Raw genomic sequence first — 14099 nt, 5'->3', positions numbered from 1 at the left:
TGCACAGCTGTAAAAACAATTAGAGGGAACATTGGGACCAGGTGCCTGCACTAATTTTGTTCATTTACAGTCAATCAAAGAACATGGCAGATGAATTCCTCTGTCAATAACTATTATAAACTAATACTCCATTTTATAGTTCTGTACTAGTTTTGGTAGTGTTTGAATTTATTCTGTATTTCATTTAAAACATAATCTGTTACTCAGTTAAATGGTGGTTTGTATTTTTTAAATACCTTTTTAACTGTTTCCATGAAACTGACTAATTGGGGCAGCAACATAACTGGATCAAAAGGTACTGGTCCCAATGTATCCTGATTAACCGGAGTTCATGGTATATGGAAAGAGCTGCCAGAGGAAGTGGTTGAGTCGGGTACATTAACAACATTTAAAGGATACTTGGGACAGGTATGTGAATTGGAGGGGCATATGCCAAATTTGGGCAAATGGGACTAGATGGGAACTTTGGTCAGTATAAGCCAGTTGGGCTGAAGATCCTGTGTTACTCGAGTGGGGAAGAGTTTTCTCCTAGATTTAATTAGAAATTGTAGATTTCATTTGGATGTAGTGTGAGTTTTAAGCAGTCTCACATGTACATTTGTGACATAGTGAAATGTGTCGTTTGCGTCAATGACCAACACAGTCTGAGGATGTGTTGGGGACAGCCCACAAGTGTCACCATGCTTCCAGTGTCAATGTAGCATGCCCACAAGTGACTCACCCTAACTGTGTGACTTTGGAATATGGGAGGAAAGCTGAGTGTTCATGTACTCACAGGGGAAAAAGTATAAACTCCTTACAGACAGCAGTGGGAACTGAACCCTGATCGCCGACATTGCGAGGCATTATGCTAACCACTACACTACCATGCCACCCCAAACAGGTGCCTTTTGATTTAGTGACGATGATTCTGATTCCTGTAGAACTGGAACAAAAAGTCATCCATTTAACCCATTCAGTTCACTCTGTGCTGTACCACACTCATGGTTAGTGAAACCAGTCGCAGAATTCCAATCCATGGAACCTTGTGTAGCCGTTACTGGAAAAGGTGAAATCCAAACTGCTGAGAGACTGAGTAAGGGAACTGACACTCTGTGATGCACTTCCAAATAACTACATTCCACATCAAGAAAAGTACTTTTGATCCTTTGTTACAAAGCCAGTGAAGTCAAATGATCATCTTGTGACTTTTAAAAAAAAATTAGCAATATAGTGGAATAAGTGTAATGAGCTTTCAAACTAGCATAATTAAGCAGTTAACAAAAGTATCCTTTGTGGAATGAGCTTCCTGTAGAAGTAGTAGAGGCCAGTTCAGTTGTGTCATTTAAGGTAAAATTGGATAGGTATATGGACAGGAAAGGAGTGGAGGGTTATGGGCTGAGTGCGGGTAGGTGGGACTAGGTGAGATTAAGAGTTCGGCATGGACTAGGGCCGGAATGGCCTGTTTCCGTGCTGTGATTGTTATATGGTTATATGGTTATATCAACCCCTGCTCACTCCCTCTCAACTAAGCTAGCTAACTAGGACAAAGCGTGAAGTGTCACTATACTCATTTGCTTCTGCCACGTGACAGATTAATATAACTCACAAAACGCGCAACACAAAATACAATACAGACATAGAAAATAGATAGATGGCTCCTACATATCTCAGAAAACAAACATCTGCTGTACTGCTCATTCTGATTCCAAATCTGCTCTGGTCTCTTTTGTACCTTTTTGCTTTAGGGACAATTAGTGATGGATAATAAGTAATTAAGTTACTGTCCGTTACGCCATGGTGTTTAGGGCAGCAATGAAGGTCCCATCTCTGTCTCCCCTTCGCATCACACCATCACACTCAGATGTAGAAGGATTCCTCATTACTGTTTCCAAAGCATTTTTGTTTGACCAGTCAGGGTTGTTAGCCCCGAGCTGAACCCCCGAACCTGGAGGACCGGTGGACAACTCTTCATCTGGCCTCTATCCTTTGACCTTTCTGGCATGGGTGACCCTACCAAGAGCCAAAACATAAGGCCCTGACTTCAGCCAACATAACTCTCCATGTCATTGAGGCACACAAGCCTCCATATCCTATGACAAGGTGGTGGTCCTCCTGGAGGATAGTAAGTGTCACATCCCATTAATTTATTTATTTATTGAGATACAGCATGGAGTAGACTTTCCTGCCCTTTGAACCACACTGCCCAAATAATCTACCAATTGGTATGTGCTTGGACTGTGGGAGGAAACTGGATCTCCAGGAGGAAACCAACACAGTCATGGGGAGAGCATGCAAACTCCTTTCAGAGAGTGGTTGGATACACTGGGGTCAGAAAGGGCACAATGCAGCAAATGGGCTGCGGTGATGGTGTGCATGGATTCTTCTGAAAGGCCAAGGCCTTCAGCCCAAGGATCGGCTTTGCTGAAACCCAAAAGCAGCAGGAAAGGTTAGGAGCACTGAGGTAATCAGCAGCCACAGGGACAGAAAACAGGGCTATTCTCTCCTTATTGCTAATGTTCGGGAGGAGCTACTGAAGATGCAACACTCACCAACTGATTTCTGAACATGTCTCTGAACGCTATCTCATTCTTTATTTTTATTGCACAATTTGTTTTTGGAATTTACTGCCAGCCTTGTACTTCAATTGTGTTGGTTTTTATTTTCCAGAAAGGGACTACAGTAGCCTCTGTGAGAAGCAGCCGATTGGCAGGCACCTATTCCGGCAGTTCTGTGAGTCACGACTCGATTTGAAGAGATGCATCGAGTTCCTGGATGCAGTGGTAAGGCTTTAATCTTAACCAGTGTTTCAATCCAAGATAAAAGGCTATGACTTGCCTACTTCACTTCTCCCTTCTGATCGTTGCATGATCAGTAATAGTTGTCAATAATTATTCACAGTATGGTTTCAATCAGTGAATCGAAACCACCTCCTGAAATGATGCAGGGACAGTCCAAGAGCTGGAGGTTGGATGTCACAGTGAATCAGCATCAGCTCCATTATCACTGACAGGTGTTGTGAAACTTCGAAGTTTCGTGCTGAGATCCTTCATCAGGCCCAAAACATCGACTCTGTTCCTTTCCATAGCTATTGCCAGACCTGCTGGGTTCCTCCAGCGTTTTGTGTGTGTTACCCTGGATTTCCAGCACCATCTGCAGAATCTTGTCATGTAATGCCTGTTGTTTTTTGGTAGCCAATATAATTAAAAAACAATAACTTACAAAAAGAAATATTAAAAAAAGTAGGTGAATAACTAATTGAAAAAGAGAGCAAAATAATAAACGAGGAGGTATTCTTGGACCATTCCAAAATCTTCTCTTGAATAAAGGAAACTGTTCCTAAAGTGAGTGAGTGTGAGTGTGTTTCTGTCTGTCTTCTGGCTTGTGTACCTCCTCATTGATGGTAGTAATGACAGAAGGTCATGTCCTGCAGGGTGATGGTCCTGATGCATCACCTTTTGAAGATGGCCTCAATGGTGGGGAGCCGGCTGATTTTGCAACCCTCTGCAGCTTTTTCCAACCTAGTGCCTCGCAGCCTCCATACCGGATGGTGATGCAACGAGTCAGAATGCTTCCACTATTTCTGTAGATGTTTGTTAGTCTTCGGCAACATTCCAAATCTCCTCAAAGTCCAAATGAAATATAGACACTGGCGTGCCTTCTTCATAAATGCATCGGTTTGGTGGGTCCAAGAGAGAACTTCAGAGATGTTGACACCAGGATCTTGATGCTGCACAGACTTTCCACTGCTGATCCCTCAATGAGGACAGGTGCGTGTACCCTTGACTTCTCCTTCCTGAAGTCCACAATCAGTTCCTTAGTCATGGAGCTCCCATGACATGATTTCAGTCCTTTCAGCTGAGACAATACTTAACCTGGAAAAACTGCTGGGGTCGTCTAGTACATAGGGTGCTGTCAGTGCGGCCTCCTCTACACTGGTGAGACCCGACGTAAATTGGGAGACCGCTTTTTGGGCACCTCTGCTCCATCCACCGAAAGTGGAATTTCCCGGTGGCCAACCATTTTAATTCCTTCTCCCCATTCCTGCTCTGACATGTTGGTCCATGGCCTCCCCTTTTATCATGATAAGATCACTCTCAGGGTGGAGAAGCAACTCCTTATTTTCAGTCTGGGTGGGTGACCTCCAAACTCATCTCTGCTTCTGATTATTTTTTCCCTCCTCCTTCCATCTTCTTCTATTCCCCCTCTGGCCTCTTACCTCTTCTCCTCACCTGCCTATCACCCCACCCTGGTACCTCTTCTTCTCTTTCTCCCATAGTCCACTCTCCTCTCCTATCAGATTCCTTCTTCTCCAGCCCTTCATCTTTCTCGCCCACCTGGCTTCACCTGTCACCTTCTAACTTCTCCCCCCACCTTTTTATTCTGGCGTCTTCTCCATTCCTTTTCAGTCCTGAAGAAGGTTCTTGGCCTGAAATATCGACTGTTTATTCATTTCCATAGATGCTGCATGACCTGTTGAAATTCGTCCAGCTGTGTGTGTGTGTGGACATGATGGGCCAAGTGGTCTAATTCTGCTTTCTGTCTTATGGTCTTAAGTACAAAGAAACACAATGGAATCATTGAAAAAACCACACACAATAAAGTTAGACAAAGACCCAAAGTGCAAAAGAGAACGAACAGTGAAAATACTCAAAATAACAATAATAATAATAATAAATATCTTGAACATAAGATAAGAATGTGAGAGTGAATTTGAATCGTTATCCCTCTGGTTCAAGAGCCTGGTGGTTGAGGGGTAATGACTGTTCCTGAACCTGGTGGTGTGAATCCTGAAGCTCCTGTTCCACCTTGCTGATGGCAGCAGTGAGAAGAGAGCATGGCCTGGGTGGTGGAAGGTCCTTGATGGGATTTTTCATACTTACTTCTTTGTCCTGGACACATGCAAGTCCGGTGCTGTCTCTGTTGGGCTGACACATTCTCCTGTGGTCTTGGGTATCACCTGAATGTTACTGGTTTTCCTCCCTCAAAACAAAGGTGTGTGTGTTGGTAGCTTGTTTGGCCAATGTTGAATTCCCCTACAGTGTAGGAAGGTGAATGGTAGAATCGGCACAGAGTTGATGGGAATACGAGCAGAGTAAAAGAGGATTAGTGCATATAATGCCTGATTGTCAACATGTACCTGATGGGTTGAAAGACCTGCAAGTTTGAGTGATTTGGTCGAAAGGAATCTCCTCCTGAATTGTTTCTACAATGAACCACTTTCTTCACAGTAATGTTGCCCGAGACTGCTTGGTTTAAAGTCTCGATCTAAAGACAGTACAGTACTGTGCAAAGGCTTAGACAGAACAGAGTGCCAGGGCCAAGGGTGGGGGGTGGTGTGGGTGCAGACACACCCAGCCTTGAGTCACCAGGCAAGGTCATTTGATTCCAAACAATTGATCATTACACAATGTCTCTCAGTGCTTCCTGCTCCCTCCTCTCTCCCTTCCTCTTTTCCAAACCATGATTCCCCTCTCCCTGCCCCCTTCCCGCTCTCAGACCACAATACAGACCCATATCAGAATCACATTTATCATCACTCACATATGTCATGAAATTTGTTATTTTTTGTGTGGCAGCAGTACAGTGCAATATGTAAAATTTGATACTGTTGAACAAGTCTTAGACACTCTATCTATACATGTGTGCCTAAGACGTTTGCTAAGTACTGTATATCAATGGCATAAACTAGACTGGTCAAAGAACACTGAGGCTGTCTACAAGAAGGGTCAGAGCCGTCTCTATTTCCTGAGGAGACTGAGGTCCTTTAACATCTGCCGGACGATGCTGAGGATATTCTACGAGTCTGTGGTGGCCAGTGCTATCATGTTTGCTGTTGTGTGCTGGGGCAGCAGGCTGAGGGTAGCAGACACCAACAGAATCAACAAACTCATTCGTAAGGCCAGTGATGTTGTGGGGGTGGAACTGGACTCTCTGACGGTGGTGTCTGAAAAGAGGATGCTGTCCAACTTGCATGCCATCTTGGACAATGACTCCCATCCACTCCATAATGTACTGGTTAGGCACAGGAGTACATTCAGCCAGAGACTCATTCCACCGAGATGCAACACTGAGCGTCATAGGAAGTCATTCCTGTCTGTGGCCATCAAACTTTACAACTCCTCCCTCGGAGTGTCAGACACCCTGAGCCAATAGGCTGGTCCTGGACTTATTTCCACTTGGCATGATTGACTTATTATTTAATTATTTATGGTTTTATATTGCTATATTTCTTCACTATTCTTGGTTGGTGCGACTGTAACGAAACCCAATTTCCCTCGGGATCAATAAAGTATGTCTGTCTGTCTGTCCCCCTCAGTCGCCTGTACTGGGAGTGATGCAATGCAGCATGAAGGTAGACTGGCTGGATGAGACCACGATGGAGAGAGCAGTGTTTACCACTGCAGATTCTGGTGGTCCAGAGTAATTCTCACACAGATTCAAGATTGTTTAAAGATTGTTTCCTGTACATAACTGTTAAGGAGAACAAGATAATTGTTACTGCAGATCTGATGCAACACCGTTACGATGAAAACACAAGATAAAGAATACAATAATAAAAAATGCAATAAATGTAAATACATAGCATTGCTTGTATACAAAGACTGATTGTATGTCCATGAAGTGACATTGGGTACAGGATTGTCTGTACATAAGGTGACTGTCAGGAAGTGATAAAGTAGTGTGGTGGGAGGTATGGAGGGGTGTGTTAGTGGGTGGAGGTGTTGATCAGCCTCACTGCTTGGGGAAAGTAACTGTTTTTGAGTCTGGTGGTCTTGGCATGGATGCCACATAACCTCCTCTCTGATGGGAGTGGGACAAACTCCATGATCAGGGTGGTTGGAATCCTTCATGATGTTACTGGCCCTTTCTGGCACCTTTGTCTGTATATGTCTTGCACTGAGCTGGAGCAGTCATGGCGTACAGAATGGTCTCCTCTATGCTATAATCATCCTGTAATTTTGTAATTAACACTTGGCCATGTTCAAGTTTATTTTTATATAATTCTTCATTATAATATTGAATGTTTTTTGTTGCATGTTGTGCCAACATGCCATAGCAAATTTCTAATACGTATAGATAAAGTGGAATCTGCCCAGGTTGAAAACATAAAATGAGATGCTGGAAGTGTTTAAGTCAGACAATATACTGTATCTAAGCAGGGAGAAGAGGTTAATGTTTCACCCAATAGCTTTGGAGATGTGATGGGTTTTAAGCAAATACAGAGCAAAAGGGAACGGACAGTAATGAGCCTCTTGTGGTACAAAGGAGGGCTTATTAAAAGTAGTGGGAAAATCGTCAGAGTGAAAGCAGTGATCAGCTGTTTCCAGATGAGCAACTGGAAAGAGGGGGCATAATCTCTGTAACTGTCACATGTTATTCTGCCTTCTGTTATTGTTCCTTGTATTACCTCAATGCACTGATGGAGTGAAATGATCTGTATCATATTACATGTAACAATAATAAACCAATTTACCAAATTAATTACCCATTTAAATTAATACTTATCAATTATAAACTAATTTACCAATTTAATGTTGAGGCATAGATAGAGAGGACAGCCAACTCCTTTCTCCCCAGGATGCCGATGGATAATGCTGGAGGATAGGTGAGTGGAGGAAGGTGGGATATCAGAAATAGGTTTTTGTACACAGAGTGGTGGGTGTGTGGATGGACTGCCAGGGTTGCTGGTGGAGGCAGATACATTAATTAATTCATTACATGCTGTGCCGTATGATGTGAGCAATCATGGTTTTATCATGATTGTTCATGGCAATTTTTCTACAGAAGTGGTTTGCCATTGCCTTCTTCTGGGCAATGTCTTTATTAGATGGGTGACCCCAGCCATTATCAATACTCTTCAGAGATTGTCTGCCTGGTGACAGTGGTCACATGACTTGTGATCTGCACCGGCTGCTCATATGACCATCCACCGCCTGTTCCCGTGGCGTCACGTGACCCTGATTGGTGGGAGATGCTACACTATGCCCAAGGATGATCTGCAGGAGGGAAGGACTGCCTTTTACCTCCTTTGGTAGAGACATATCTCCACTCCACCACCCAGACGTAACATTAGGAGCATTTAAAACATCTTAGATGGGCACACAGATGATAGAAGAAAGGTGGTCTATTTAGGAGGGAAGGTTTAGATAGATCTTACAGTAAATTGAAAGGTCAGCTCAACATCGTAGGTGGAAGAGCCTGTAGTGTTCTATAAAATAGTAGAATTATTATTGCTAAAGTGTCATTGTTTGTGATGTGGGGTTGTGGATGTGAGTAACCTAATTCAACTTGTACACAAAACACTGGCTGATGATGAAAGGTCTTGGCCTAAAATATCGACTCTTTATTCTCCTCCATAGATGCAGCCGGACCTTCTGAGTTCCTCTGGCTTTTTATGTGTGTTGATTCAGATCATCAATACCTGTCCTCTTTCTTTTTTAATACACCTCCAATTCAACCACGTTTTTGTTTCTTTGCGTGATAATGAAATAGTGGAAATACTCAGCAAGTGGGGCATTTGTGGAACGAGAGACAGAAGTAATGTTCCATGTTGAAGACCCTTTCTCTCTGAGTGAGAGCAGGAGACTGCTTGTGTTTGTATCTTTGCTCCGCTGTGTTGCTGATGCTGTTTGTCATCTGTTTTGTTTCCAGGCAGATTATCAAGTGGCTCCAGATGAGAAGAGACAGGATTGTGGTCTTCATCTCCTGGAGACCTATTTCAACAATGGGGTATGCGTTCTGTAGTTTATCTCTCCACTTTTCCTCCCATCTACCTACCTGTAATGCTTAATCCTCCATTGCCTGCCTCCAAACCTCTTAAACTTCACTGTCACACCTGCTTCCACGACCATCCCTGGCAGCGGATTCCAAGCATCTACCACACTCTTGTGCTTAAACTGAAATTTGTCCTGCACATCCCCTTTAAAATTTACCCCTTGTATCTATGTGCCCTCCAGTATTTAAAGATAGATAAGTTTTATTTGTCACACGTATATCAAAACATCCAGTGAAATACATTGTTTGTGTCAATGACCAACACATTCTGGGGATGCGCTGGGGGTGGATGCTTCCAACACCAACGTAGCACGTCCACAACTTACTAACCCTAACCCCTATGTCCTTGAATGTGGGAGGAAACGCGGTCTTGGGGAGAATGTACAAATTTCTCATTTGCAGTGGCGGGAATTGAATGCCAATTGCTGGCGCTCTAAAGCGTCTCGTGAAGCTCTTCGTGATTGTGCTGCTCTAATCGACATTTCTACCCGTTTACCCTGGTGGTTGTTCTGTTTGGTCAAGTTATAGTCATTTAAATTGTCTTCATGTACACTGCCAAAAGAAACAATGTTCCTTGTTCCAAGGTGCACAACACACTACATCTAACTCTCACACACAACACGTAAAGTAATATTGTCGCAAATAAATGATAAGGTGCATTTACATCACACGCTAAATAGTGAACAGTATAATGCTACTGGCGCTGCATACTTGGGGAGATCTGGGTGGTTTCCGATTTCTGAAAGAAGATACCTGATTAATGCTGACAATATCTGTTTGCAGTCGGCGGCCCATTTACCTGAAGTGCCTGTGGACACCATAAAGCAATGCAAAGAGAAACTAGAACAGAGTCCTTGCAAGGAGCTCTTTACAGAGTGTGCAAAGTAAGTTTACGGAGTTCTACATACATATGCTGCATTTGCGTGGATTTGAAATTTGAATATAGATTGGAAATTGACTTTGCATGCTAGGGCAGGGATGTCCCTGTCTCACCAGGATATGAGGCCCAACAGCCTTCCTCACCTGGTTCAGCCTGCCTGTCAAAGTGATGTACTGGGGTATGGCCGCTGGTGCGCACAAACACAGGTGAGAGCTGGGAGGCAGGTGGGGACCAAAGGGGAGCTGCCCTGGAACAGACACTACACACCTCTTCACCAGAGGATCTACCCCTCCCTGGAGACCCGTACGCCCCAGGAGATAAACTTAAATTGACACAAATTATGAATAACTTGCAAGACAGAATTAATAAAAATGAACATAATGACATAAGGAACACACACAAGATGCTGGAAAAACTCAACAGGTCAGGCTGTATCAATGGAAAAGAGTAACCAGTCGGCGTTTCAGGCTGAGACCCTTCTTCAAGACGGGAAAGGAAGCGGGAAGACACCAGAATAAAAAGGTGTGGGGAGGGGAAGGAGGATAGCGAGAAGCTGATAGGCGAAGCCAGGTGGGTGAGAAAAGTAAAGGGCTGGGGAGGAAGGAATCTGATAGGAGAGGAGAGAGGACCATTGGAGAAAGGGAAGGAGGAGGGGACCTGGGGGAAGTGGTAGATAGGTGAGAAGGGGTAAAAGGCCAGAATGGGGAATATTGAAAGGGGGACGGAAATTGATATTCATGCCATTAGGTTGGAGGCTACCCAGATGGAATATAAGGTGTCTCTCCTTCACCCTGAGGGCACAAGAGAAGGCCATGGGCTGGCATGTCAGAACGGGAATTGGAATTAAATTGTTTGGTCACTGGGAAGTTCCACTTTTGGTGGATGGAACGGAGGTGCTCGTCCAATGTAGAGGAATCGCAGAGGGAGTGGTCCTGGGGCGGGGGGAGGTTAAAGATATGTTGAGCAGTAAGTGACATCAGTGCAGGTTGCCCACGGTAGTTTTTGGGTTTATCAGGTTTGATCAAGAACCCACTCTGCAAATCTCTGGGTGTCCACTGGAGAAGTCGATAGCCCATTACCTGCGAGGTCGCTGGAGGCTGAAGTTGGCCTGCCCTGAGCTTAGTGTGTGGGTGGGTGGGAGGCAGGAACGGGTTAGTACTGCTGTTCTCTTTTGTTTTGCTCTGTGTTCTTCTGCCGAGCTTTGTGGCCGTGCTGTGTCAGGGCTTGAATGTACAGCGACACTTGCAGGCTGCCCCCAGCACACCCTCACAGAAACAACACATTTCACTGTATGTTTCAATGTACACGTGATAAATAAACTTGAATGTCAATAGCTTTCTTTCTGGAACTCTTCTTCCACACACTTGACGTGAGCATGCCCAAACCTAGTGCAATGGGGAGAGGGCAGGAGAAAGGGATTCAGAGGGGAAATAGATCTGCCATGGTTGAAAGGTGGAACAGACTCGATGGGCCGAATGGAGCAATTCTGCTCCTATGTATTATGGTTATGGTATGTGTGTATGTGTCTGATTCCACCTGACCCATTTCTGGACCTTCCCTTCCTTTGAGCTGACTGCAGATTTTTTTTATGATTCAGCCTGAATACTGAAGGTTAACAAAGCTAATTTAAGAGCCATAGCTGGATTGCACTGTGATTGTGCAAGGCAGCGTAGAACAAGGAGAAGACACTGGGCAGCATCAGTGGTGGGAGATTAACAGTTGTCGTTATTGCCACTTCCTTTTGCCATGTGCCATCGCTGATTTTGCTATTTTATCTCTTCTGTGCTTCTATTGAGACGGCCATGGCTTTTGCGAAGAACTCCTGCATCTGTGTCAGAAGGTTGTTTCAACTTGATTGTCGTGGGCAGACATACCCAGGGTATAAATGGCATGAAAATGAGCTCTCGCAGCCACAGCCCAGATAAGTTACGTAAACCTAAAGTGAGCATAAATTATACACAACTTGAGAGACAGAAGTAACAAAAATGAACATAGTGACATTAGTGCAGGTTATCCAAGTAGAATTAAGTTTTATCAAGTTGGTTCAAGAACCAGCTGTGTGAATCTCTACAAGTCCACTGGGGAAGTCGAAGTCTGTGAATCTGCGACCGGAGGCTGGAAGCCAAAGACCTCCTGCCTGATGGCCACAATCAAAGAGAGCACAGCCCAGATAGTGGTGTCCTTGATGCTGTCATCTTCCTGGGTCATCACTACTTGTAGTTTTCCTGTATGCTGGGGCGAGCCACATCGTAATGGAACTGGCCGAGTCCACCAGGCTGTGACGCCTCGTGTGTTTCTGTCCGCTGGGGTTCCCATACCAGGCTGTGATGGTAGTATGTTCGAATCTATTGAACACAGTCTTAACTACATCATTCTTGACCAAGTGCTTTGTGATATTGAGGTTACGAAAGGTCTAGAATGCAAATTATTTGTATAAGAGAAAGTACATCTGCCTGTCCCGAGTACAGCAGTTTCATGGACAGCATTGTGACTGGTAGCATCAGCCTCTGGATTGGAGGAGTGACTACACAGGACGTTGATAGGAAAGGTTTAAAGGGGACAACTTTACTTGCCCCATCTTTGAACAGCTCCCACAACTTACAGACTCACTTTCAAGAACTCTTCATCTCATATTTTCTTGATATGAGTGAAGTTATCCCCTATGGTTCAAGAGCCATATGGTTGAGAGGTATTTTATTTCTCTTTTCTCTCTCTCTCTTTTCTTTGCACGTTGGTTTTCTGTCTGCCCTGTTGGGTGTGTTCTTTCATTGACTATTGAATTATGTTTATTCACTGTGATTGTCAGCAGGAAAGTGAATCGCATGGTTGTATGAGGTGACGTAAATGTACTTCGATAATAAATTTATTTTGAACTTTACCCATCTGACCGTTATGTCTTTGAACTGTGGGAGGAAATCCACGGTTTATGGGGAGAATGTACAAACTCCTTAAATAGGACACCGGAATTGAACTCCAAAATCCAGCTTCCAAAGCTGTAGTAGCATCTTGTTAACCACTACACTACCGTGACATCTTGGTCAGCATGGGCCCATTGGGCCCGTTTCCCTGTTCCCTTGCAGTGGGACTTTGTGTTTCTGGCTCTCTATAACCACTGTGTTAATGTAAATGGTGGTGAGGGTTGGGATGTAAAACAATTAGCCCGCCCCCTCACAGGCTCTTTTTCTTCTACCTTGCAAATGTCTCCCCTGTCTGGCCTGTTTTGGTTTTACTCTTTCCACTAATCTCTGGCGTTTTTGTCTAGCCGTCAGATGCGCTTTGAAGTTGTGGGTGGAGTTATTTCTAGGTGTTCTGTTCTGACTGAGAAGTTGTTTCATTTTTTGTCAGTTGTTACACAAACAAAATTTGTTTGCGAGCCATCCTGGGTGTATTCTACCCGGCACAGAGTAGCCCATTGGGCCTAATAGCCCAATTCTGCTCCTATGTGTTATGCTCGGTCTTACCCAGCATGTGCAGCATAAACTGTTCACCCCATAAAGCGACTGAAGTAATAGCTCCCTTTTACTTATTAGAGAGGGTGGAGGTTGGGGATGGCAGGGGAGGAGTGAAGATGATGGAGGAAAGGGAAGTGTTAGTTCAGAAGCAGCTCAGAGTGATTTCCTAAAATGGGTGATCAGGGTTATTATCTCTGAGAAATGTCATGAAGTTTGCTTTGCAGCAGTAGTATAGTGCAATACATAAAAAAACAAATCGGGTACAATCAGAAATATATATTTAAAAAGTAAGTAACATGGAAAGAGAGCAAAATAGTCAGGTGATGTTCACGGACTATACAAACATCTGATGGCAGAGAGGATGAAGTTGTCTCTAAAACACTGAGTGTGTGCCTTCTGGCTCCTATACCTCCTCCCTGATGGTAGCGATGAGAAAAGGGCATGTCCTGGGTGATGGGGGTCCTGAATGACAGATGCCCCCTTTCGGAGGTGCTCTTCGTGCTGAGGAGGCTTGTGCCCATGATGGAGCTGACTGGGCCCACAACCCTCTGCAGCTTTTCCCCGAACCTGTGCAGTGGCTCTTTCATCACAGACGGTGACGCTGTGATGAAAGCGTTGGAACGCTCTCCACGGTATATTGGTGAAATATTCCAAAGTGCTTAAGTGTTGTGCAAGAGTATTTGGCAAAGGCACAGAAATTCAGAACCTTTCAGGGTTAATGGGTGAGTTATTTTCTGTTGATAGTTAGTCGATGAGATGGTTTCTTTCTCGGATTTGCTTGCTTTTGTTGGCAGTGATTCATGCGTTATTTATTGGGTCCAAAGTTGTTTTCAAAAGAACAGGGCATGATGCAGAGGTATAAACACAGTAAGAGACACCTCTGTATTGAGTTAACAAAACACATCAGGGTATTTGAGTTTACGCAACTTGTATGAAGGGGGTGGGTAACTCATGTTTTTTAATACAGATTTGTTTCACAAAGGAGCAGGGAGCTGTCAGTCCCAGTGAAG

The 14099-nt window shown here is 44.2% G+C and overlaps 1 protein-coding gene across 1 annotated transcript in view; it reads left to right on the top strand.

Moving 5' to 3' along the window:
* Window positions 1-14099, top strand: part of LOC140728870 (G protein-coupled receptor kinase 5-like) — a 169695-nt gene that overhangs the window by 119808 nt on the left and 35788 nt on the right. The window contains exons 3-5 of the mRNA XM_073047913.1: window positions 2650-2762; window positions 8635-8712; window positions 9541-9641. Coding sequence (XP_072904014.1) covers window positions 2650-2762; window positions 8635-8712; window positions 9541-9641 — 292 coding nt within the window. The remainder of the gene's footprint in view (window positions 1-2649; window positions 2763-8634; window positions 8713-9540; window positions 9642-14099) is intronic.

The sequence above is a fragment of the Hemitrygon akajei genome, chromosome 6 (genome assembly GCF_048418815.1).
Source record: "Hemitrygon akajei chromosome 6, sHemAka1.3, whole genome shotgun sequence".
Lineage (NCBI taxonomy): Eukaryota > Metazoa > Chordata > Chondrichthyes > Myliobatiformes > Dasyatidae > Hemitrygon > Hemitrygon akajei.
The sequence above is the reverse complement of the archived record's forward strand: the minus strand, read 5'-3'. Positions and strand labels throughout refer to the sequence as shown.